This window comes from Myxocyprinus asiaticus, chromosome 24, assembly GCF_019703515.2.
Source record: "Myxocyprinus asiaticus isolate MX2 ecotype Aquarium Trade chromosome 24, UBuf_Myxa_2, whole genome shotgun sequence".
Lineage (NCBI taxonomy): Eukaryota > Metazoa > Chordata > Actinopteri > Cypriniformes > Catostomidae > Myxocyprinus > Myxocyprinus asiaticus.
In genome coordinates, this window is record NC_059367.1 from 23,653,542 (window position 1) to 23,679,904 (window position 26,363).

General features: G+C 40.0%; 2 protein-coding genes across 5 annotated transcripts; one reads left to right on the forward strand and one right to left on the reverse strand.

Annotated features, from left to right (window-relative positions):
* Positions 1-153: 153 nt before the first annotated feature.
* Positions 154-7,090, forward strand: LOC127414937 (uncharacterized). Of its 4 annotated transcripts, XM_051653351.1 has the most exons (8): positions 172-582; positions 921-1,030; positions 1,262-1,484; positions 1,807-2,429; positions 2,802-2,932; positions 5,587-5,797; positions 6,391-6,566; positions 6,668-7,089. In XM_051653351.1, the coding sequence occupies exons 4-8, from the start codon at positions 2,405-2,407 to the stop codon at positions 6,710-6,712; spliced, it is 588 nt and encodes a 195-aa protein (XP_051509311.1). In that variant the 5' UTR covers positions 172-582; positions 921-1,030; positions 1,262-1,484; positions 1,807-2,404; the 3' UTR covers positions 6,713-7,089. The 4 variants fall into 4 exon arrangements, with proteins under 4 accessions (XP_051509309.1, XP_051509311.1, XP_051509308.1 ...); XM_051653349.1 differs by lacking the exon at positions 921-1,030 and having other exon boundaries at positions 154-582; positions 6,391-7,090; XM_051653350.1 differs by lacking the exons at positions 172-582; positions 921-1,030; positions 1,262-1,484 and adding an exon at positions 1,491-1,681 and having other exon boundaries at positions 6,391-7,090.
* A 17,618-nt stretch (positions 7,091-24,708) lies between these two features.
* Positions 24,709-25,791, reverse strand: LOC127414931 (melanocortin receptor 3-like). Its single transcript, XM_051653341.1, has one exon. The coding sequence runs from the start codon at positions 25,693-25,695 to the stop codon at positions 24,709-24,711; it is 987 nt and encodes a 328-aa protein (XP_051509301.1). The 5' UTR covers positions 25,696-25,791.
* Positions 25,792-26,363: the final 572 nt, after the last annotated feature.

Here is a 26,363-nt window from a genome sequence, read left to right on the forward strand (position 1 = left end):
TCTTGTTTTATGCTCTTTGTGGTAATAAAATCACCTAAAAATGTAAAACCTCTTTCTGTATTTATTGGTCGTGTTTTGTATTTTATGTGTATGATCATTACGCTTACTGTAACTGGCCAATATTCAGTTGTTTGAAGGCTGCGTACTACTACGATAGCTAGGCTATTGCACACCTGTTTCTTTTAAGACTTTTTATGATTAAACACAACTGAAAATAATAACAGTTCGTCTAATGTTATTCTGAAACTTTAGCGGTATTCAAGAACAATAGGCGTTATGCAACGGTGCAAACTGAACTGAAAGTAGAAGGCGAAAATGAAAGTCAAGAGAACATGTCTAACTGTCAGTTAAATGTCAATCGAGCGCAAATGTTTCTCTGTTGGTGTTTTTTTATGGGTGTGTAGAGGTGTTGTTGTTGTTGTTTTTTTTTTTCTTAAGCCTGTGCGTGTTTGTAGCTATGTTTTGATATAAACGCAGGAGAACCAATGAAATCAAGCGTCGTGTTCTTCCGGGAATCGCTGCAGAAGTCACAGCAGTTCGAAGTAAACAAAACGGAAATGCTTCAATTCTACATTATTATTTGTAAGTAGAAAATGCATTTCATCTTGCATGCACACGTTCATGTTTTGTATAAGGTTTTGCAAAAGACAAAACACGTAGGGGTAATAGTGGGGGTTAATGTTGATTCTGTGTATATATGTTTTGTTTTTGTATGTTCAAATATGTGAATCAATAAAAATTGTTAATCTGAAAAACAAAAAAACACGTAAATGCTAAACTGAAACTATAATGTTCAGTTACGATCGTGATTCAATTCTGTGTTGTTGTCTTCAAAACAGAGCAGTTGCTGTGCATTATTCAGTTTCTCAATGCAGCCTCCAATAAATGCATAAAATGATATTAAAATTTCCTTCCTTCAGTTCATCTGGTTCACCTCTCACTATCAATAGAGGATCAATGGCGGATTAAAATACCATGCCAAGCAAACATCGAACAGGGTCTAAAATACAGGAAAATCACCTGGTACAAGGTTTGTTTTAAACAGTACCATTTCAAATGCACAACCATGTTTGGTGAACCTGCAGGACTGGTTTAGTGTCGTACAGTAGCCTACATGCGCAGCTAAATTCACCAGTATATTCATAATATCTCAGTCAGAATTAAGAGCCAGAAATGCAAGAGAATAATTTGATTGTTTAGGGGCACATATACGTCCTGGGGGAATGTCTTAAAAATGCAACGTACCTATACTTTTTTACAGGTCGACGAGATCTCTAATGTTTTGACTGGACTTGTTTTGAAGAATCTGATTAAAAACATTACACTCCACTTTAAGTTTGCTAAGCAGTCCTATGAGGTGGGGGAGGATAACTCTCTCCTGATACCTGGTGCTGCTGGAGAAAACTGTGGTCTTTACAGATGTACCCTGTGGCCTCCACTAGGTCAATATATTCAGGAAGGAGACTATGAATATTATTCAGCAGGTAGGAGGGCTTTGCCAACAAAGAATGGGTGGGGTTAAAATGACACTACACAGAACACTGCTGTTTCTCTTGTGATACAATGTACATTGGTTGCCAGAGGAGACTCTTACTATTGCAGAAATGCATAAAACAGACTTTATAATCTTAAGTGTATAATGAGAGCATAAAACGGCAACAAACATTCTAAATTGTAACATGTACGGTAACATTTGTTTCGTTTTCTCCATTTGTGTTTGTATTTAATCTTTCCTTAAATGATTAATGTGATGTGAACCAAAAACTAAAACTTGTGTGTGTGTGTGTGTGTGTGTGTGGTGCTTAGATTGCATGAAGCCTCAACAGCAAGCTGTAAGCAGCAGGAAAGACCCTCTACCTGACAAGAATAATTTAAAAATCTTCACTCTACCATGTATTCTGATGGCTTGTGCTGTTGTTGTTATGTTTCTAAACTACAGAATGATAAAGCAAGCTAAAGAAAAAGCTAATATTCAAGAAAAACTTGTACAAACTGATGAAAACCTCTAGAAACATAAAAAGTTTGTGTTCATGTTAGGAGAATGACTTTGAATGGAAAATTACTGTAGCTTAAAATGTGCTCATTGTTCACTTTTGTACATTAAAAAAATGTAAATGTTATGTCTGTATTACAGAATTTTTTATTTTTTTAACTTTGAATGTTATGAAATTAAAAATAGTTTACAAATAAACAAAGTACTTAAAATTATACTTAAAGTGTTTTGGCTGTGTTGCAAAATGGCAAGAGGTTAGGGGTGACTGCAGTAATCCTCTAGTCACTTACTAAACCCACACAAAGGGTTTTCTCAACAAACAAAAAAAAACAACAAAAAAAAAATCTAATGAACAGTGAGATGGAGCCCAATTCAGAGGAAGTGTGAGCATAACACATTTCACTAGTTTCGATGATGATACCTTTGATAGTTTGGGGTAAGTAAACCTATTTCTTCTTTCTTTATTTTACTCATCTATCAGTTTTAGCTGATAAAGGTTATTGTCTTTAAACACTTAGACAAGATAATTACTTTTTATTTGAGACCTTTCTTATTTTTTTAACCCTTTGTTTTATTTGAAGCAAGTAATGACAACAGTTTAACATGGATATGTCTCTGAGTAACTATTTGGGTGGATTAAATACCGTATGTAACAGATCTACAGTATCACATCATCTCTTTATGTATATCATATAATACAATAAGCAAGCAAGCTAAGTGTAGTACATCAAGCCCTTTTTGCAGTTGTGTTTATCTAGTCTGGATTGTGCTTTTGAACTTGAATATCTTTTTTCTATTTATTTTTTAGCGTTTACCCTTTGTGTAGTAGTTAATGAAGCTGAGCCTTTGTTAATCACAGCAGACTGCAGAGATAACATCATTTTGCCCTGTGCTGCCCTTCAAAACAGTCAGAACTACACCTCGGTTACTTGGTACAAGGTAAGCCATGTCCTAGAAATCTAATATGACCACTGCTGGAAATGATGTAAATGTATGTCTATATGTTAACAACATGCTGACTATATGAAACATCTGCAGATCCTTATTTGTTGAAACCCCTCATGTGTTTATCCACATGGTATGGCCAAAATAGTTTTCTTGTAGGGTTTGTAAAGTTATGTAATATTTTTACTGTATTAATCTGTTTGAATGTCTGTGGCTTAAGGCAGGATATATGCTGACACACAAACATTTCCTTTTCACCTCTATTTCCTTTTCTGTTCTAAAGAAACTGACCTTGCTTGCAGTGACAGAGATGTAAAAAAATATCCTTATAAAAAATAAATATAGATTCTTCAGGCAAGAATTTATTTTGGAATGATTGAGTGCAAAAAAAAACAAACAAAAAAAAACAATCCTTAACATCAATTATTAAGTTTTATATATATTTTTTTTATATTTTTATATATTTTTATACATTTATAAAAAGACTGCTTATTACAGTGTTAAAAAACAAAACACTGTATATAAAATAAAATCCAGTTTAATATGTTAATTGGCCTAAGTGCTAAATGAGTAATGCATTCCAAAATAAATGAATAGGCAATTATATAAATAAAACAAGTATACTTCTTGATTGGACATGGACATAAAGTGTTGTGTTGATATGTTGATTTTAGCATAAGCATTGTGTCATTTATCAAATTGTATATTAGGAAATTCCTGGATTTCAAAACAAAAATGGCCAAGAACTTTGATTAATAGCTTCTTAAATAATGCATCAAGAATTTCAGGGTGATTAAAGAAAATAAATACAAAATTGGATTTGGGGAGATTCTCATCTTTTTGGTTTGATCCTCTTAACACATAAAGGTGTTTCTTCAACTTTGGGCACTTTCCTATTCCAGGGGTTGATTTTGATTAAACAATTTAAAATTTGTATTAAAATTATATTTTTGAAACAAAGGTTTTTATTTTATTTTTATTTATTTATTTATTTATTTATTTTTATGAAGTTCAAATTAAACTTTTGGAAACTGTTTAATCATTTATTTTTGGTACTTTTCAATGGCCTTTTATGTAAACATTTGACTGTTTTAGCTTTGTCCCATACCCACTTTCAATATTAAACTATTAAAAAAAAACAATATGAAAATACAAATTATTACATATTTTAAAAGTACTAAAATATAAACAAAAAGTGAAAAAAATAAACCATTTTAAAATATATTGTCTAAAAATGATTTTCAAATGCAATTTTCAAAAATTACATAATTTCCATCACACCAAACAGTTTTGCCCCTAATAAAGTTTTTTTCGAAAGTAAGTGTACTTTTTAACCAAGTTGACAAAAGTGTCAGTGAAAATCATGCTTGAGAGGAAATACAGTATGAGACAAGTGATGTTTTAAGAAAACAAAGAAAATTCAAGGTAAATATCACTTGTGAGCAGAATATTTTTATTGGGCATCATTTCCAACCAAGCTGTCATACTGCCAAATTATGCAAAAAGTGTGAAAATATTATTAATTGTGTACATCTAGGATACAACAAATTAGCAAGACAAAAGATTTGGCCATTTTATTTTTAAAAAGATTAAAATGTCATTTCCACCACAGAATTCTGTTAAACACAATACAGAATTTGAGAAGTGTTGGAAATGACACTGTGGTGGTAATTTTCATGACTTAAAATTACATAAATATCATGAGATGCATGAGCGTTACTTTTAAAATGTATTCCACTACAGATTACAAAATACATGCTGTAAAATGTGTGCAAAATTACTTATTCAGCACTGGCAGATTTTTTCACTTGTTTTGACTATAAACAAGTTAATAACAAGTAAAAAAAAAAAAAAAAAAAACTGCCAGTACAGTAATTATATTAAAAATAAATTCTCTGAAAAAATCTAAACATCTTATGCAGTGTTGCTTATAAAACAAGGTTAAGTAAATGTATCTTGTTTTAAGGATTTTTAGATAGTTTTACAGGAAACGATACAAAAAAAGATTTTTGCAGTACATCTTTGCCCTAATTTTTTATATCATACTAGAGAGAGAGGATTTTCTTGATAGAAAAACATAATCGTGCCTGATAACAGGTGCATGTAAAAGGGCTAGAAATAGAATTTTAAATTAGCATAAAGCTTGATGTTCATATTTCAATTTACACAAGGTTACTGTAACTGTTTCTGCTGCTCCAAACTTCAAAACCGGACAAAGTGTTTAAAACGACATCATTTTTTGAGGTATAACGTCCACCCTTTCATTCATAACAGTGCGAAAGCGCCCTCTATCTGCTCGTATGACTGTAAGTAAAGCATCATAAAAAAGTGTTTCTTGGCTGTTCAAACACTCCTAGGATCCCATCATTTATACCGATGTTTTCCAGCTAAACATTTTACAGTTCTACAGTGCCTGAAGTTGAAGAAAAACCTATAAATTCATAGGTACACTCCAACATTTTTGTGGCCATACATGAATGTAAAAAAAAAAAAAAGGTTTTACTGCCCTCAAGTTTTGATGACCTTTCTATCTACTTAGTGTTTCATGTGCAAAGATACAGTATTAACAGTACACACTTTTTAATACACTAAACAAACTTGTGCAAATGTACATGTTCACATGTTTGTTTGTTTCTTTCCACTTCAAGGCCTACAATGAAACCAGTTTTTCAATCATCATTAAGGTAGAAAGTGTTGACACCCAAACTGATAAGTACAACAGTTCTGTGTTGCTGGATAAAAATGCATCTTTGATCTTAAGGAAAGTTTCTCCTGCAAATACTGGGACGTATGAGTGTTTGATCAGAGCGAAGGTCGGAGGGATAAACAACCGCTCTTTGCTTACACTAAATATATCAGGTATTGTAGGCCTACTGTTAATGTACAGTTGTTTTAAGAGGTCTATGAATAGTTGTTAGTATTTGGCAGCATTTTATTCATAGTGTTGTAATACTGCTATTAAATCGTTACACTATTTTAGCTAACTACACACTCATACACCAAAACACAAGCAGAGGACAGTACAAATAAGCATATTACAGACAATTGAATACATATGATGTGATTCTCTACAGTTTGCCCTTTTCAGTTTAAAGGGATAGTTCACCCAAAAAAAAAGAACATTTGTCATCATTTACTTACGCTCATATTGTTCTAAACCTGTTTAAAGAAGAACGTTAGGGACTAACAGCCTCAGTCATCATTTACTTTAATTGTATGTCAAAAATATGCAATGAAAGTGAATGGTAAATGAGGTAATATCCTTTTGTTTCCCACAGAATATAGAATGATGATGATAGAATTTTCATTTTGTGGTGAACTATCCCTTTTACGGCATGGACATTTCTAACAAAGACAAACAATTTTTGTGCATTTTGTGCAAAATGGCAATGTTAACTTTTTTGCAAGATAATTTCTGCTCAGATAATATAGCTTTGTGCTTGTCTCCCCAGATTGTATGTCAACAGTTTCACCGATCTTTGCTTTCTCTACCAAGTTTATTAATGGTTCATCAGAGAACATTGGCAATCCATTGACACATGTGAGTAAGGATGCAGGGCTAATCACCATTTGGACCTCTGTAGGATTGGCTTTGAGTAAAGTTCTTCTCAGTGCTGTGTGTATATGGGTAGGTATCTTCTTCTGTGTATCTTCTAAGCAGTGTGTTTGTGTTTATTTGAATATTAAAATATGTTGAGTCGGAAGGTTTTGATATGTTCCTATCGTCAGGTGTTTAAGGAGCTCAGAGAACTTAGGAGAAAAAGACAGACATAATCATCACCTCCAATTGCAGTATTTCATCATCACACCATCTATATGGACATTCCTTGCAAACAGAAGAAATTCTACAAACCCATGTAGAAAACCATTAGTTTGTTCAGTAATTTATTTGAATGGTTCAGTGAATATATTGTTATCTGTAAATTTGTCTGTGAATCATACATATTTTTACTTTAACCAGGAAACTGATCTACGGTATGCTTTAAATCTATCTATATCTGGGAATAAATGAATTACATACACAACTAGCATGTTCAATACACTGTAACATTTTAAACTCTTCATTCCAGATTCTTCTACCTACTTTACATTTTTAAATAAATGATTTCAACAGCATATATTTACATTATTTGAGAGAATTTTATAAATAAAAGTTTGATTGTTCTTGCATATGTGTGGGTGTCAATGTGAAAATTGGTTTTGCTACTTATGGGGGACAGTATTTCTGAAGAACTCCATATGATGACATCCCAGATGAAACCAGTGTCAAAAAGGGCCAACATAATATCTAATTTCACACACACACACACACACACACACACACACACACACACACACACACACTCACTCTCTGCCTGGCCAAGAAAAAGTTGCATACTCTAATAATTCACTGGACCGTCTTTAGCTTTGATTACGGCACGCATTCGTCATGGCATTGTTTCAACCATATGCAATGTCACAACATACATTTCCATCCAGGGTTGCATTAATTTTTGGCGAAGATCTTGTATTGATGACGGGAGAGCCGAACCACTCCATAAAGTCTTCTCCAGCACATCCCAAAGATTTTCATTGAGGTTAAGGTCAGGACTCTGTTGTGGCCAATTCATGTGTGAAAATGATTCCTCATGCTTCCTGAACCACTCTTTCACAATTTGAGCCCAATGAATCTTGGCATTGTCGTGCTGGAATATGCCCATACTATCAGGGAAGAAAAAATCCATTGATGGGATAACCTGGTTATTCAGTACTTTCAAGCAGTCAGCTGACTTCATTTTATTGTTGCATAACATTGCTGAGCCTAGACCTGACCAACTGAAGCCAGACTATAACACTGCCTCCAGAGGCTTGTGCAATGTGTACTATGCGTGACAGGTACATCGCTTCATCCGCTTCCCTTCTTACCCTAACGCACCCAATGCTTTGGAAAGCGTAAATCTGGACTCATCGGACCACATGACCTTTTTCCATTGCTCCACAGTCCAATCTTTATGCTCCCTAGCAAATTGAAGTAGTTTGTTTTAGATAAGCCTCACTAACAAGTGGCTTTTTTGGGCCACACAGCTGTTTAGTCCCAATCCTGTAAGTTCTTGTCATATTGTGCATGTGGAAATGCTCTTACTTTGACCGTTAAACATAACCGTGAGTTCTACTGTCAATTTTTTATGATGCAACTTCACAAAGCGTTTAAGTGATCTCCGATCACGATCATTCAAGTTTTCTTCCGACCACATTTCTTCAGCGAAGTTGACGGTACACCACTATACTTCCAGGTTTTAATTATGTGTTGAACAGTTCTTAACCCAATTCCAGTGATTTCAGAAATCTCCTTAGTTGTTGTCTTTGCTTGATGCAGGCCTATAATTTTCCCCTTCTGAAACACAGTAACATCTTTTCCACGACCACAGGATACGTCTTCTGACATGTTTGTTTAAGAAATGAGAAGCTTCACACTGCATCAGTTAGGGTTAAAATAATTGTTGCCAGCTGAAACATATTAATCATTGCAATAATAATCCAATCATAGGCTCTTAGGTATCTGCTTATTTAAATCCAAACTGCAAAATGTTTTGGGCCCAGGCAGTGTATATATATCAGGGTAAGTGTTAGGTGAAATATTAGGAGTAGGATAAGGCTTGGAGTTAGCTGGCGTTAGGGAAGTCCCTCTAAAAGTAAAAATATGTGTATATGAATATTCTTAATAAATAAAAAAAAAAATTAAAAAAAAAACCTAGCTAGTGCAAGGGATAGTCCCCCAAAAATTAAAATTCTATCATTTACTCACCTTTGTGTTGTTCCAAACCCATATGACTTTATATTTCAATGGAATGTTAGCCTCAGTCACCATTCACTTTCATTAAAGGCAAAAAAGATGCAATGAAAATTAAATTTTAAATGAGGCCAACATTCTCCCTAACTTAGAACAACACAAACATGAGTAAATGTTGACTGAATTTTCATTTTGGGACAAACTATCTCTTTAATAATGAAAAGAAAATAGTCTGGACATTGCATGAATGCAGTGTTGCTGACCTTCTGCAAATAGCTTAAGTCTGCCAACAGAATTATTGTAGTTATAGATTGCAATGATTCATTTATTTTATTCTCCATGCCTGTCTGGTTCAGCTCTGCATCATCGCGCTTCAAGGTAAAGTTACGGAGCACTGTGTGCTGAGAAGATAATTAGCTGCCAGCTTCCTTCCCTCACAGATCTATACTCCTCCAGAATGAGAAGCAGGGCTGAAAAAATCAAAACCTCTCACACCGGGCTACTTTTTGTTCTGGCAAGTATCTTCCTTTTCAGTCGATGCCAGGTCTGAGAGAGCTTAAAAATTCAGGACCAATCGCTACCTACTAACTATCTTCCCCCAGGCTATAGCTACAGTTGAAGTCATAAATTAACATACACAGTAGCCAAATATATTTCAACTCAGTTTTTCACAAGTCCTCAAATTTAATTTTAGAAAACTCACTTAACTGTGGATCACTACTTTATTTTAAGAATGTGAAATGTCAGGATAATAGTAGAGAGAATGATGTATTTCAGCTTTTATTTCTTTCAACACATTCCCAGTGGGTAAGAAGTTTACATTCACTTTGTTAGAATTTGGTAGCATTGCCTTTAAACTGTTTAACTTGGGTCAAACTTTTTGGGTAGCCTTCCACAAGCTTCTCACAATAAATTGTTGGGATTTTGGCCCATTCCACCAGACAGAACTGGTGTAACTGAGTCAGTTTTGTAGGCCTCCTTGCTTGCACATGCTTTTTCAGTTCTGCCAACAAATTTCCTCTCGGATTGAGGTCAGGGCTTTGTGATGGCCTTGACTTTGTTGTCCTTAAGCCATTTTGCCACAACTTTGGAGGTATGCTTGGTGTCATTGTCCATTTGGAAGACCCATTTGCGACCGAGCTTTAACTTCATGGCTGATGTCTTGAGATTTTGCTTCAGTATATCCACATAATTTTCCTTCCTCATGATGCCATCTATTTTGTGAAGTGCACCAGTCCTTCCTGCAGCAAAGCACCCCCACAACATAATGCTGCCACCCCTTTGCTTCACGGTTGGGATGGCGTTCTTCGGCTTGCTAGCCTCATCCTTTTCCCTCCAAACATAATGAAGGTCATTATGGCCAAACAGTTCAAATTTTGTTTCATCAGACCAGAGGAAATTTCTCCAAAAAGTAAGATCTTTGTCCCCATGTGCACTTGCAAACTGTAGTCTGGCTTTTTTATGGCAGTTTTGGAGCACTGGCTTCTTCCTTGCTGAGCAACCTTTCAGGTTATGTCAATATAGGACTCGTTTTACTGTGGATATAGATACTTGTCTACTTGTTTCATGCAGCATCTTCACAAGGTCCTTTGCTGTTGTTCTGGGATTGATTTGCACTTTTCACACACACAAACTACGTTCATCTCTAGGAAACAGAATAAGTCTCCTTCCTGAGCGGTATGATGGCTGCGTGGTCCCATGGTGTTTATACTTGCGTACTATTGTTTGTACAGATAAACATGATACCTTCAGGCATTTGGAAATTGCTCCCAAGGATGAACCAGACTTGTGGAGGTCCACAAATTATTTTTTTCTGCGGTCTTGGCTGATTTCTTTAGATTTTCCCATGATGTTAAGCAAAGAGGCACTAGTTTGAAGGTAGGCCTTAAAATACATCCACAGGTATACCTCCAGTTGACTCCAATTAGACAATTAGCCTATCAGAAGCTAATTGGCTAACTGCCTAAAGGCTTGACATCATTTTCTGGACTTTTCCAAACTGCTTAAAGGCACAGTTAATTTGAATGTAAGTGAATGTAAACTTCTGACCCACTGGAATTGTGATATAGACAATTAAATGTGAAACAATCTGTCTGTAAACAATTGTTGGAAAAATTACTCATGTCATGCACAAAGTAGATGTCCTAAACGACTTGCCAAAACTATAGTTAGCTAATATGAAATTCAACCTAAATGTAAACTTCTGACTTCAACTGTATCTACCATAAACTAAGACTTTGCTTACATCTCTTCAGAGACCTCATCTTACTCACAAAATATGCACATTGTTATCTCCTTAAAACCTCTACAATACTATTCGTTTTCTCATAGACCTTCTTCACATAAGCGCCATAACTGATTTTCGACATGAATGACAGCTTTGAAGGATAGACTTACAGACATTTTAATGAGCTGTTTAAAGCTCCTATCACATTTCTGGAGTTTTTTGTCTACTGAAATTTCTTGGAAAGATGTTTTGTCAGTGGAATGACCCAAAAACCATAAACAACAGTAGGCTACAACCCATCGAAGATTGTCCCTCACAGCCTCAGTGTCATTCACTTAAAAAAATGTAAATGGCACTAGTGTAAATAAGGTTCTGACGGTGCACATTTCTGAAAATAGGGAGTTTCAGTTTCATTTGTTTTGATGTTATTTAGACAAATTCCTTGTATCTGGCAAATTCTAAACTCTGACAATATTTTCAAATGCAAAGGAGAGACAATTAAGGTGTTGGCAGTAGATGGCAGTGAATTGAAGGGCATGTCATTTATTTGCTGAATTTGTAACGTGCAATGTCAAACGATTCAATAGCTCCCTCTTGTGTTCATTGATTGCGGTGACAACATGTTTCAGAATTAAGATTTACACTGTTGTGTCTGCAACACGTGCCGAGCGTGTCCTCTTTACAGTGCCAATGTGAGAAGCTTGCAGAACTTCCTCAGAATCCGAAAGAAGAGTCTGCTCCATGGATGTCAAACATGTGAGGGAAATAAGAGTTTCGTTTGATTTGTTTCTTTAGTAGGAACAACTTTAAATGTATTTCAGATTCAGAAAGCAGAGAAGATTATGAGCAAAAGAAAAAGACCTTGACATTCCTGTTTAACAATATTAAACAAAGGACAATATTTTTATGGGTAGGTGCGGTCACACCACTGCTGACGACCCTGTTTTTAGTGTAGTTGATGGGTTCTTTGAGGAGCTATAGAGTGAAAAATCCCATTCTGAGAGTTTCTCCTTTTTCATTTAGCTGCAGGGGCCTCAAAGTGTCCAGAAAAAATAATTCATGTCTTCTCAGATATTCTTTTCTGTGTCCTGTTGAGAATCTCTCAGATCACTGTCATAGGATTTCTGCCATCTCTAATGAACTCAGTAATGCTGCTCATGTGTGTTCAAACTCCATGACATTCCCCCTGCTGTGCAATGGAGGTGGTGTGGTGTGGGGTTGGGGTTTACGAGGAAAAATTTTTAGGTTACAAACTGGTAATTACAAGGGTATTACGCTATAAATGTTGTTTACGAGGACATTTCTAGTGTCCCTATAATTCAAATCGCTTAAAAAATGTACTAAACGATGTTTTTTTAAAAAAAATTAAAAATACATAATGTTTTTTCTGAGGGTTAGGTTTAGGGGTAGGGTTAGTATTAGGGGATAGAATCGTCATGGTTAATTTCGTAACCTCCGTTCCCTGAAGGAGGGAATGAGATGTTGTGTCGATGTAGTGACACTAGGGGTCACTCTTGGGAGCCCAAAACACCTCTGCTTTTTTTAAAAAAGGCCAATGGGATCTGGCGAATGGAATTTGCATGCCACTCCCCCGGACATACGGGTATAAAAGGAGCTGGTATGCAACCACTCATTCAGGTTTTGTACTGAGGAGCCGAGACCAGGTCCTGGCCATTTCAGTGGGTAGTTCAGCGTTGTGACAAGAGGGACACAACGTCTCGTTCCCTCCATCAGGGAACGGAGGTTACGAAAGTAACCATGACGTTCCCTGTCTGACGTGCACTAGGGGTCCCTATACAAAACGGCACAACTAGCTGAACTGTGTTACGTGAACTGGCGGTGCAAGATGGGCAGACCGCTGTGTGCCTCGTAGCCAGTGCACCAGGCTGTCATGTAACCTCCCCCAATGCTCTTATGAGCGTCAAACGGTCCTTCGGGAACAAGTCGACTGCCCAACAATAGGGACAGGCTAGCCCAGCCGAGGCCTGTTTTCCTCTCCTTTCTCCCCAAAAACAGAGGAATTAAGCGACTTGGAGCCTTAAGTGTCTATGTCGGGGGGTGTCCCTCCCAAGGGGAAGACACTGCAGAGACCACACCCCGCCCAAAAGGGGGGGGGGGGGTATTTTGAGTGGAATACGTCACATGGTCTTACAGAGTCTTGTCGGAAGTATGTCATGTGGAGAGGTCCCATGGTAGGTCCTACCCGAAGGGGGAGGAGTTTCTACAAAGCATGGCGACCAGGGGCAGAGGGGCCTCTGCCCAAGGAAGATGCAGTTTACTGACAGGGAAACGATTCTGTGGAAGATATCACATGGGGTCGCCTTCGAGGAACCAGCATATGTGGAGCACCTACTTCATTACAGGGTCTCATTAGCGCACATACTGGGCCAGCAGCGAGTTTCTCTGCAAACTCAACTGCCAGAGGGCTAAGGAAGAAATTCATCCAGGGATAATAGTCTGTGAACACGACTGGGAGTCAAGAGTGCACGTCTTCACCACAAGGCGCTATGCTCAAGCGGTACACCCGGCCAGCTGTCCCGGAACTTACCTGCTCGTGCCTGCCACTACACGGGACGAGACCGGCTCAACCTGGAGATTGTAGAACCTCGCAAAGGTGTTGGGTGCTGCCCAGCCCACTGCTCTGCAGATGTCTGCCAAAGAGGTGCCACTGGCCATGGCCTAGGAGGCCGCCACACTCCTGGTAGAGTGGGCTCGTAACCCCGCAGTGGGTGGCATGTCCTGAGCCTGATATGCCATTGCGATGGCATCAATGACCCAGTGGGCGATCCTCTGTTTGGAGACAGCGCTTCCTTTCTGCTGTCCACCAAAGTAGACAAAGAGCTGCTCGGTGTAAGGACCAAGGTTAGAACTAGACTGTGAATTCTGAATGTAGGAGAAGGCGGAGGCGGAGGACCCAGTTGCAGAAATGAGAGCTCAGTCAGGGAATACACTAAATATCTTTTTAATTAGTCCAGAAAGTAATTCCAAAACAATCCATAAAGTAATTCCAAACTGAAACTCCAAAACATTCCAAGAGTCAATAGAAAAAATGATAAAGTAATTCCAACAGAAGATCCCAAAATGTTCCATAAAGTCAATGCGAAAAATGATATAATTCCAAAATAGAAACTCCAAATAGTTCCAAGGAGTCAATACAAAAAAGCAAAAGAGGGTTTAGAACCTCAAAGGGGAAATGAGTTTCCCAAAAAGGTAAATAAAAAAAATTAAAAAAAAAAAAATTCAAGGGAAAAAATTTGGACAACAAAAAGCAAAAGTCAGAAAATCAAACAGAGCAAAAGTATCCAGAGACAATCACAAGAGGGATTTACCAAAAGACTGGAGAGGTTGGTCTCAACATATCAAACACTGAGCATAGAACAGAGGAACAGAGCAACTTAAATACACTCACAGAAAATCAGGCACAGGTGAGAACAATAACACATGATACAATAGCGGGAAATTGAAATGAAACACAATGAGGGCCTCTAGTGGCCAAAACTAGTCCATAAACCTAACACTCGGATCTTCTAAAGCTCTACGTGCGCAGTTAGGAGGGCAGTCTTCAAAGAGAGTGCCTTAAGCTCAGCTGACTCCAAGGGCTCAAAGGGAGATCCTTGTATACCCCGAAGGACTACAGAGAGGTCCCACGAGGGGATGAGGCACGGTCTGGAGGGATTCAACCTCCTAGCACCTCTCAGGAACCTGATGATCAAGTCGTGCTTCCCCAAGTACTTACCATCTATTGCATCGTGATGAGCCGAAATAGCGGCTACATACACCTTCAAGGTGGAGGGGGACAGCCGCCCATCCAGCCTCTCCTGCAGGAAGGAAAGCACTGATCCGACTGCGCATCTCTGGGGGTCTTCGCGTAGGGAAGAACACCACTTAGCGAACAGATGCCACTTCAAGGCATACAGGCGCCTCGTAGAGGGAGCCCTAGCCTGAGTGATCATGTCTACCACCGTGGGTGGTAGGCCACTTAGGTCTTCCACGTCCCATCCAAGGGCCAGACGTGGAGATTCCAGAGGTCTGGTCGCGGGTGCCAGATGGTGCCCCGTCCCTGAGAAAGAAGGTCCTTCCTCAGGGGAATTCGCCGGGGGAGAGCTGTCGCGAGGAGCGTGAGATCCGAGAACCACGTCTGGGTGGGCCAGTAGGGTGCTACTAGGACAATCTGCTCCTCGTCCTCCCTGACCTTGCACAGGGTCTGTGCAAGTAGGCTCACTGGGGGAAATGCATATTTTCGTAGTCCAGGGGGCCAGCTGTGTGCCAGCGCATCTATACCGAGGGGTGCCTCGGTCAGGGTGTACCAAAGCGGGCAGTGGGAGGATTCCAGGGAAGCAAACAGGTCTACCTGTGCTCGACCAAATTGACTCCAAATCAGCTGGAACACCTGAGGGTGGAGTCTCCACTCTCCCCTGAGGGTAACCTGACGTGACAGCGCGTCCACTGCGGTGTTGAGGTCGCCTGGGATGTGAGTGGCTTGTAGCGACTTGAGGCGCTGCTGACTCCAGAGGAGGAGACGGCGGGCGATTTATGACTGCCTTGATGGTTGATGTACGCTACTGTCACTGTGTTGTCTGTCCGGACCTACATGTGCTTACCCTGGATCAATGGCCGGAACCTCCGCAAGGTGAGCAGTACTGCCAACAACTCTAGGCAGTTGATGTGCCAATGCAGCCACGAGCCAGTCCAGGAGCCGGCGGCTGTGTACCCATTGCATATAGTGCCCCAGCCCATCTTGGAGGCATCTGTTGTAACCACAATGCACCTGGAGACCTGCTCTAGGGGAACCCCTGCCCGTAGAAATGCAAGGTCGATCCAAGGACTGAAGAGGCGGCAACAGATCGGCGTGATGGTCACACGATGTGTCCCGCGGCGCCATGCCCATCTCGGGACTCGAGTCTGAAGACAGTGCTGAAGTGGTCTCATATGCATCAACCTGAGCAGTGTGGCCGCCGCTGAGGATGCCATATGCCCCAGGAGCCTCTGGAACTGCTGTCCTCCATCTGAACGCCTTCAGACAGTTCAGCACCGACTGTGCATGCTCGTTCGTGAGGAGCGCTGTCATCAAGAACAGCGAGAAAAGAAATGCTCTGAACCGGGGAGAGCTTGCTCTTTTCCCAGTTGACCCGAAGCCCCAGTCGGCTGAGGTGCCGGAGTACGAGGTCCCTGTGTACTCACAGCAACTCTCGAGAGTGAGCTAGGATTAGCCAATCGTCGAGATAGTTTAGGATGCGGACGCCCACTTCCCTTAGCATGGCAAGGGCTGCCTCGGCGACCTTCGTGAAGACCTTCGTGAAGACAGGCCGAAGAGGAGGACCTTGTACTGGTACGCCTGGCCTTCGAAGGCAAACTGCAGGAAGGGTCTGTGTCAAGTTAAGACCAAGACATGGAAGTACACATCCTTCAGGTCTACCGCCATGAACCAATCTTGATGCCGGATGCTCGCTAGAATGCGTTTTTGCGTAAGGATCTTGAATGGGAGTCTGTGCAAAGCCTGGTTCAGTACTCGCAGATCCAGGATTGGTCACAACCCACCACTTTTGTTCGGTACGATGAAGTAAGGGCTGTAAAACCCTTTCTTCATCTCGGCTGGAGAGACAAGCTCTATCGTGCCCTTGCGCAGAAGGGTAGCGATCTCCGCACGCAAGGTAGCGGCGTTCTCGCCCTTCACCGAGGTGAAGCGGATGCCGCTGAACCTGGGCGGGCGCCTGGCAAAACTGAATCGTGTAGCCGAGTCGGACGGTCTGTGTCAGCCATCGTGACGGGTTGGAAAGTGCGAGCCACGTGCCCAAACTCCGGGCAAGGGGGACCAAGGGAATGATCTCGTGGCAGGGCAGAGCTCGAGGTGCCACGTCGAGGGGACTCGAGCCCCATGGCTGTGCTGAGTCCAGGGACATCAAAGCACTTACCTGGCTCCTGCCGCCCACCATAAGATTGGCCGGGAAGGGGGGAGGAGGAATCGCTTCCGCCGCTGGAGCGCCATACCTGCAAAAATTGGACGGTGGATGGTGGTCGTGACGACGGCCGTGTGCACTGGACATGTGACCCAGGAAACGAGAAAACCACTCTTTTGTTGAACTTTTGGGTACCTCAGCCTCTTGGGCATGTGGCAGAAAATGAAACACTGGAAGATGGGGGTGTCAAGGAACCGTGCCTTGTCAGCCTCTTGCATCTCAACCAAGTTGAGCCAAAGGTGGCGCTCCTGGACCACCAGGGTGGCTATCGCCTGCCCAAGAGACCGCGCCGTGACCTTCATCGCCCAGAGAGCAAGGTCGGTCGCCGAGCACAGTTCCTGTATCAATCCCGGGTCAGAACTACCCTCGTGCAGTTCTTTTAGTGCCTTGACTTGTTGTACTTGCAGGAGATCCATGGCGTGCAGGGTGGAGGCGGCTTGTCCAGTGGCACCGCAGGCCCTAGCCATCAGGGACGATGTAAACCTACAGGCCATGGATGGGTGCTTCAGGCGCCCGTGCCAGGTGGCAGTGCTCTGGAGACACAAGTGCACCGCGAGCACTTTACCCACCTGGGGGATCACCAAATACCCCCTGGCCGCTCCCCCATCAAGGGTAGTGAGAGCAGTAAAAGGTGGGCGGCGCCCCGAGCCCAGGAACCAACAGTCGAGCTGCGAGGGTTCAAGGTAGAGTGGAGGGTTCCACTCTAGCCCGACGCTCATGGCCGCTCGGGAAAGCATGTCTGTCATTTCTGCGTCCCGAAGGAGGAAGCCCAGTCGAAGCCTCAGTGTCCGACTGGACGAGCCTGTTCTCCGATGCTGCGCTCGATAACTCATTGACTTCCCGGGCTCCGAACAAGAGGTCGAACTCGCCCTGAGAAGAGCCGGCGGTCTCGTCTGAGCACCTGACCGGGGCAAGCGAGCGTGCTGAGGAATGGGAGGTCCGTGGGGGGATACCCGGCGGAGGTGGTCCCATTGATGTCCCCATATCACCCCCAGTGCTATCCGGCACGGCCTCATACCCGTAGGTAAAAGGACCAAGGCAGGGAGCTGCTGGGGTGGCTTGCTTTCTAACGAATGCAAGCTGTGACCGCAATGTTTCCATGGTCATGTTCTCGCAATGAGGACAAGACCCATCCATGAACGATGTCTCCACGTAGGCAGCGCCCAGACACGTAAGACAACGATCGTGGCCATCAGAAGCGGAGATATAACAACTGCAACCAGGAATAACACACAAACTGAAAGGCATCTTTAAAAAGACATTCCGTGTGTGCCACTCTTTTAGAATGAAAATATACTCTTTTTTTAGAATATACTCTTTTGTTGTTCTGCCGAAGCGCCCAGGGGCGTTCTCTGCACTCCACAGGTGCAGAGGGGGAGAAGCCGCTGAAATGCGCTGTAAAATCCAGCAGATGAGGTGAATGAACTCGCGGATGAATTCAGCTTCAATGAATAGAACCGCTCGGCTCCGAAGAGAAAATCTGAATGAGTGGTTGCATACCAGCTCCTTTTATACCCACATGTGGTGTTTGGGGCTCCCAAGAGTGACCCCTAGTGTCACTATATCGACACAACATCGAGTGAGTGACAGATAGGGAACTATAGTTCGTAGAGTATAAAAATCATTATGTCTATGGAGAGTCCTCATAAGGATAGCCGCATCAACGTGTGTGTGTGTGTTAGGAGGATTAAAGCCATAATAAATGCAGAACAACATAGTCATAATTCAGTTTTGTGCTATTATTAACTCCTGTGGTCTTAAATCTTGCATTTGCTTTGGAGTTTGCACCAAAGCATAAATTATGCATATTACACACATCGTGTGCAGGGCTGTAACCACAAAGACATGTTCCCCCCAATATTCAGATATGGCCAAGCACCCCTGTTCTGATGCAGTCCATTATGCACCGCTGCCTAACTGACATTATACAGTATTGTTGCAGTGATTCCATAATAGTTTTAAAAAAGTGAACATTTATATAGCATATCGGTGGTCTAACACCACTCGTCAATGTCTTTTGAGGCAGGACTCATGTTTCATAGAAGCTAAGCAGTAATTATTTACCACCACACATCAGCAACTCAACAGTTCAGTTTAAGAGTATCAGTCCCATGTCACATGAAAGTAGCTAAACCGCGGCATTTGCCCACTATTTTACTATAGAAATGTTATACCTACCGACAGTAATTTCCAAGGTTGCACACTACTTACCTTTAAGCGAAATTCACCGTTTTATGTACAGTAGGTGCTTTGTAATGTCATTCGTAAATTCGTAAAAAAACAAATTAATGGGGCAGTTTTCAGCATATAAGTCATTATACAAAGAATGAATGTGTGCATATTGTTAATGAATTGAATGAATGTGCTTATTAGTAAGCTTTTTGAAATTTCAATTGAAATTATCTTATAAAATGATTCATAAAACTCATAGTAGGAGAGTTATTACCCTCAGATTAGAGCTAGAACATGGTAGGACTTCCCTGATAGCACACGTACATCTTCCAGACGTCTATTTGATGTCTGTGTTTACATCTGTAAGACATTTTAATGTTGTTAACTCATCTGCAATACGTCTATATTAAGAGGTTTCCTCTCGAATGTCAATAAGACATTAAAAAGATGTCTTTGATACTGTATCTTTAAGATATAGAATGTTTGTAAATCTGATTTTTTAAAGATGTTTAGCGGATGTTAATTAGATTGTGATGCTTTCCAGATAAAAAGATCTAAAACAGACAATTCTGAGATGTACGTGTGGGTTGGGGCTTTGATTTCATTGTGGTTTAGGTTGTGGAAATACAGTATATATAGTATATTCTTACATTAAAATATTTGTTAGCCTAATTTGCAATAAATTTGAGATTTTTTCTTTCATTAATACTGACCTTTGGACAAAAGCCTCCAAAGACCAGGGTTCATGAACTACAACCATTTTATTTTTGGGTATGTCCTTGTCAGTTCTATGCTCAAAAAGGGAGCAGTTAAAAAAGTAGTTCACCTAAAAATAGAAATTCTGTCATTACAGTTAGGACAACTCTCAGAGATAGATTCAAGATTTTTATTGATTATAATGACAGCGAAGTTAGCTTAGTCTTGGCGGACTAGATTTGCTTAATGTATGCTGCTGCTTGACATGAGTCAATATGCTGTTGCTGTTGGCATGAAAACATGATACTGCTGAGACAGAAGAGACATGCTGCTGCTACTGTACCAACATCAAGATAAAGCCCCAAGTAAAGCAGATCTAGACAAGTGATGCTGGGGAGGTGGAGGGATAACGCTACACATAATGCGCTGCTGTAGCCATTTCCTGGTGTATTGCATGAGGTAAGTAGCAGCTTTATATATTTTGACACAAGGGAAAAGCTTCTGATTGGGTGCGTAGTACGAGGTGCACCTGTTCGACCTGTCAGACGCCCCATGTAGAGTTTCCTAACTGAACTTACTTGTCATTTACTCAGCTTTATGTTATTCCAAACCTGTATGGTTATTTTTTTATAGTTTGTAGCAAAGAATATGTGAAGTTTGGACATTGTTATTTTTTTATAATTATATATTAGTGAATGTACTTTGTGAACTTCAAAAGAACCATGTTTCTTAAAAAAAAGAAAAAAAAAAAAAAAAAAAAAAAAACATATTACATTTTGAGTATTTATCAAAATTAGAGCCTTTATTCCAAAAAGTCCCTTATGATTCAAGGGCCGGAGAGTGGGAAGGCAAGATTAGATCTTCACTCTGCATCATCAGTTATTTAAAGCACTACACTCTATGAATGGGCTCGGACCATAAAAATAACCAGAGACAGACTGTTCATTCTCAGTTGAGTTCTGATATTATTGTCCTTCTCTTATTTTTCATTCTGCCACTAGATGTTAACTCTTAACATGGCCCTGTTAGCCTCTGATGGTAGATGTTGAAACTACACCATCTGGCTCCAAAAAGTGTTCTTTTTCTTTTGACAGCCATTAAAAGTCATGCATTCTGATGGAATTAATGTTGTCATATTTTTGAGGGCCCTTAAAAGCATGAAATGGACTTATGGCAGATATTAAATAATGTACTTCCAGGGAGTCCTGCACCTGCCAAGCAGCTGCCATTGAGATGAATAGTAATGCTAATGGATAACTTTCTCCGGGTACTAGACCTGCTTGGTTTAAACCAAGTATATTTTTGGTTTGTTTCTATAAGGAATTGTGATGTTTTCCTACATTTGAATTTAATGGAAATTTATACATATTGTTTATTGCTCAAGACATTAAAACACATTTCATGTAGCAGGAAACAAGCTACTGTTGTAGCCGTTTTACTGCTGGTTTGTCTCTGAGTCAATGTACATTATTAAACTTGAGTATCACTCATTTTCATCATAAGACTGTCCATAATTGGATACTTTTGAGCTTTATGCAAAAATGCCTGTGCCCTGTTCATCATCAAACACTTTTTATTCTGAAGGTCATTCTTGCCTTCAGCAACTGACATTTTTTATTAATGTGTTGGGACTCTTTTTGACAAAGATTTTTAAAGCCAGTTTATTCAAAATAGCCAGTTCAATCTCAGTATATTTAAATAGTTAGACTCTCATGGACCCACAATACATATGTGCCATTCTGAAATTTCCTTTGATTTGGCAGTGTAGTTCTTTCTAAAATATGCTTGGGGAGGCCACACCACACATTGATCAAACTCAATGTTTACACTGCTCATCACAACAATATTTCACAAGATCCACTGTTTTATGAATTCTATGCTGCATGCAGAGAGGTAACTATTAACTGATCATTCATTGGGAGATTTTTCTCATTTTATGGTTCATCTTAGAGCAAGGCAGGATTGTGCACACAGAATTTGGAAACTCATGACAAACAACATTATTTATTTGTTTGGTGTCAGGTTGGTAAATGGTGAAAATGACTGAATGCATTTATTTATTGACAAAGACAAGCTTTGAATGTTGCTTTAATTAACACAAAGGAAAATAATTTTGCTAAATGGCAAGATTAGTTAGATTTTAAAAGATGACAAAAAATAAATAAATAAATAAATAAATAAAAATCAATGCTTCAGTGTTACACAGACTTTGACATCAGAAAGAATGTTAATCAGCTGAACCACACAAGCTTGCTCAGTATTTTCTATATGGCAGAAAATCTAGCCAATTTTCTTTTCTCTCTCTCTCTCTGTTTTAAAAAACATTTAAAGCCTTTTTTATTTATTTATTTTTTTAACCAGAACAATAAATAAATATTTGGATAGTTCCACAATGACTGAGTTTGAGGATAGCCTTTCCATTTGCTAATTATTATCCTTGTTCATCTTAAGTTCACATAATTTTTGCTCCAGAGTTAAAAAATTAGCTGGTATTAAAAGTTAGTATTTTAAAGTAATAGTTCACCCAAAAATGAAAATGTTTCTCATTTACTCACATTCATGCCATCCCAGATGTGTATGACTTACTTTCTTCTGCTGAAAACAAACAAATCTTTTTAGAAGAGTATTTCAGCACTGTAGGTCCATACAATATAACTGAATGGGTAAATAAAAATTGAAGTTCTAAAATGCACATAAAGGCAGCATAAAAGTAATCCATATGAATCCAGTGTTTAAATCCATATCTTCAGAAGCGATATGATATGTGTGGGTGAAAAACAGATCAATATTTAAGTTTTTACCATAAATTCTCCTCCCTGCCCAGTAGGTGGCGATATGCACAAAGAATGCAAATCACCAAAAACAAAAGAAGAATGTGAAAGAGGAGATTGATAGTAAAAAATGTATAGTTTTCACCCACACCTATCATATCGCTTCTGGAGATATAGATTTAACCACTGGAGTCGAATGGATTACTTTCATGCTGCCTTTATGTCCTTTTGGAGCTTCAAATTTTTGGAATCCATTCACTTGGATTGTGAGGACCCATAGAGCTGAAATATTTGTCTAAAAATCTTTGTTTGTGTTCAGCAGATTAAAGAAAGGCATACATATCTGGGATGGCATTAGGGTATATATATATATATATATATATTGTGTGTGAACTATAATGAAAAACATATTTAGGGTGAGAATTGTAACAGGAAGATAATTTTCAGGAAAAAAAAAATCAGAGGCACATCTGCACAACATCACACATTCAAATTAACAGACAAACATGCTCACATACACTTGTGTGATTCTATTGTTTTTATACTGAGATAATCATATTTTTTTTTTTTGACAGAAAAGAGCTTTGATTTGTTCTCACAATACATACATTTAAAGAAAATATAATATTTTACATTTATGTTTTTCCTTAAGTGACAGATTACTTGTGCATGTAACAACTTGTCAAGTGCTAAAACGACCTGTGCTTAAAGCTAATGTGCTAGAAGCACTAATACAGTTACAAGCATAGATGTAAACACCATTGCAGTGAGACTTGAGATACAAGTCAACTAAATAATAAGACCACTCAGTGCACATAAAAATTGTAGTACTAAGCTCAACTGTGGAGTGGTGCTGTTTAGTCAAATGACATAGTTAGGAATGCTTGTTTTGTTGACTGACGGTGAAGTAGGTGAATTTTGAAAAGGTGTATCGAAAAGTAAATAGTGAATCTGCAGTTTGTTATTGAGGGTACATTCCACAACTGAGTATGGTGATGATGGAGAAATTTGAAACTTTGAGAGCAAACTAATTGACATTAGCTGACTGCAGCTGCTAGGTGGAGTTTGATGGCAAATTGTAAAATCCATCTTGAATTTGATTCTGACAACTGGTCTGTGAGAAGCCAGAGTTGACACCTGAGCGACGAATGGCCCTGCAAAAAACAAAACAAAAAAACCTTGAACCAACATGAATTTCCATGCTGATCCAGGCTGTTTTATGATGGTTGGTGTAGCTGTTGGACCAACAAAGCCATGCTGCTCACAAGATAAACTTAGCTCGCAAAGCAAGTGGACCAGCATTGTTTTTCTGGTAAAACTGGTTGTCCACGGAAGTCTTGTTAGTTAAGCTAGTAAAGAAGATTTGCTGAAACACCAGCATCCCAAGCTGGGAACCAGCAACCAAAATACACATTATGCTGGTGACCATGCAGTTTGTTTGTTTGTTCAGCAGGGGATGAACTCAAATTATTCCAAAAGCAACCTGGTTTCAGGATTTTTTGCAAATCCAAAGATTCTACTTCAGCAGCATTAAACACAGTTATCAGACAGAATGGACAGAACACTGCTGTACCACAGATACCTGAAATATACTATAGACATGATAATACATAAATAGCATTACTAACACATAATTGATCTGCCATTTTCAGAAAGCACTGGGTCACATTCTGTCTGCCCTCCTCACTTTTTACATGTAATAGAATCTGAGGTTTTCATTTCCTTCATAATGCTTCACAACTTTAAAGATTCAAGTTCTTTAAAATGGTGTAGTCTGCTTTTATATGCTTTCCTATCTCAGGCTGTGTAGCATCATTACCACTACCTTCACCACCAAAACTTTGACGAGCCTAAGATGGTTTGCTGGTTTTAGGTGGTTAAAGCTGTTCTCTCTGGCCAGGCTGTTTGAGCTGTTCCCCTAGCTGGCTGATCTGGTGCTCAGCTGGTTTAGCTGGACTGCCAGTTGGTCTCCCAATCTGACCAGCTGAAAAGAGCCCTTCTAAAACCAGAAAACAGACCAGCCTGAGCAGCCAGGGAGACAAGCTAAAACTTGCAATCCAGCTTATCAGGGCAGACTTGAGTTTCTGGATGCCATTTCAGGTAAACACTCCCTTACTGCATCCATGACTTATTTCAAATCAGGCATTCTTATGTGTCTGTCCTTGTGTGGTTCTTTCTCAAAGTGTATGCTGACAGCCAAAACAGCAGAGAATCTCCTTGAAGGTTTTCCTCATCTCCAGGCTGCGGCAGGCATAGATGAGTGGGTCAATCACAGAGTTGCACATAATGAGGACCAGGTACGTTGTGAAGTGGGACATGTAGCAGAGGCAGAGTGGGTGGTGTGGACAGGACACCAGCAGAATAAGATGGAGGAAAAACGGTGCCCAGCAGCACACAAACACCCCAAGTAGGATGGTGATTGTTACTGCTCCTTTCATGCAGCTACGATGACGTGGGGCAGGGTTGCCGGCAGCAGCTGCCGCTGGGGGCAAGGCGGCAATTCGCTGGACGTGAAGTCTGGCGAGTAAAAACATGTGTACGTAGAGAGTTGCCATGAGCACTAACATGGCAAAGAACATTGTAATCAGACACACAATCACAGTCTTGCTCTCCGAGAAGACTATAAAGACTATCCCACAAACTACGCACACCAGCCAGATTGCAGCGATAGCGGCCAGTGCTCTTCGTACAGTTACAATGCTGTGGCAGCGTAAGGCGTAGAAAATCGTAACGTAGCGGTCAACAGCGATGGCCAGAAGGTTGCAGATGGATGCCACAAGTGAAATGCAGATCATTGAGTCAAAGACATTGTCCATCAAACGCACAAAATGATCACTGGCTACCAAAAGGCGACTGTTTAGTACTGCAATAACAATGGTCTCCAGAGAGTTTGAAACACTCACCAACATGTCGGCTGCAGCTAGACTGCACAGGAAAAAGTACATTGGAGAGTGAAGATTCTTATTTTTTACCACTGCTGAGATGACGAGGATGTTCTCCAGTAGACTCACGATACCCAAGGTGAGAAAAACTTCCACCTGGATCTGCACCTGCTCACACAGCGCCCCTGCTGGATGATCCGCAATACTACCATTAGAAGGCAGCAAAGACGTTCTGTTTGCAGATTTCTGCCCTTGCAGGAATTGCAGGGTTGAGTCGTTCATCAGGATTTGAGAAGATAAAGAGAGAATTAAAAAAAAGGTTGAGGAACAGACAACAGATGAGAAACAGATAAAGAGAGTGAAATTACAGAAGAAACAAAAAATGAAAGAACAAAACTGATTAAGATTGTGGAATGGAAAATAATAATAAACAAAGGAGAGCTGGAGAAAGAGAGAGAGAGAGAGAGAGAGAGAGAGAGAGAGAGAGAGAGATGTGACTGAAGAATCAGATATGGCAGTTTTGCAGATGTTTTCTTGGAAAAATCCTCTGCTGCTTGCTTGTGTGAGATGCTCTGTGATTCAGAGGCTCGGAGCAAACTGACTCTCACACAACCACTAACAGTACGTCAGCAGATACTGCCTCCCCTGCTCTTTGCGTGTGTTTGCCTAAGATTTTAAATGAATAATGTGGGTTAATTCACACAGAGATATTCATAGGACATAGCAACTGGCCAGTATGTGCTTTGCTTGATGTAAATTAAGAGTTAATTCATTAATTTTCCAAAGCTATCAGTCAGTATAAGCACATATTTGTTTTTTTTTTAATTATCAATGTTTATATGTTATTTTAATCATCTGATGCAAATGTCCACTATAGTAGACATATATTAAAAAGCCATTTTTAAACAGTCATGGGTAATTACCTTTGACTATTGTTCATAACTAAATGA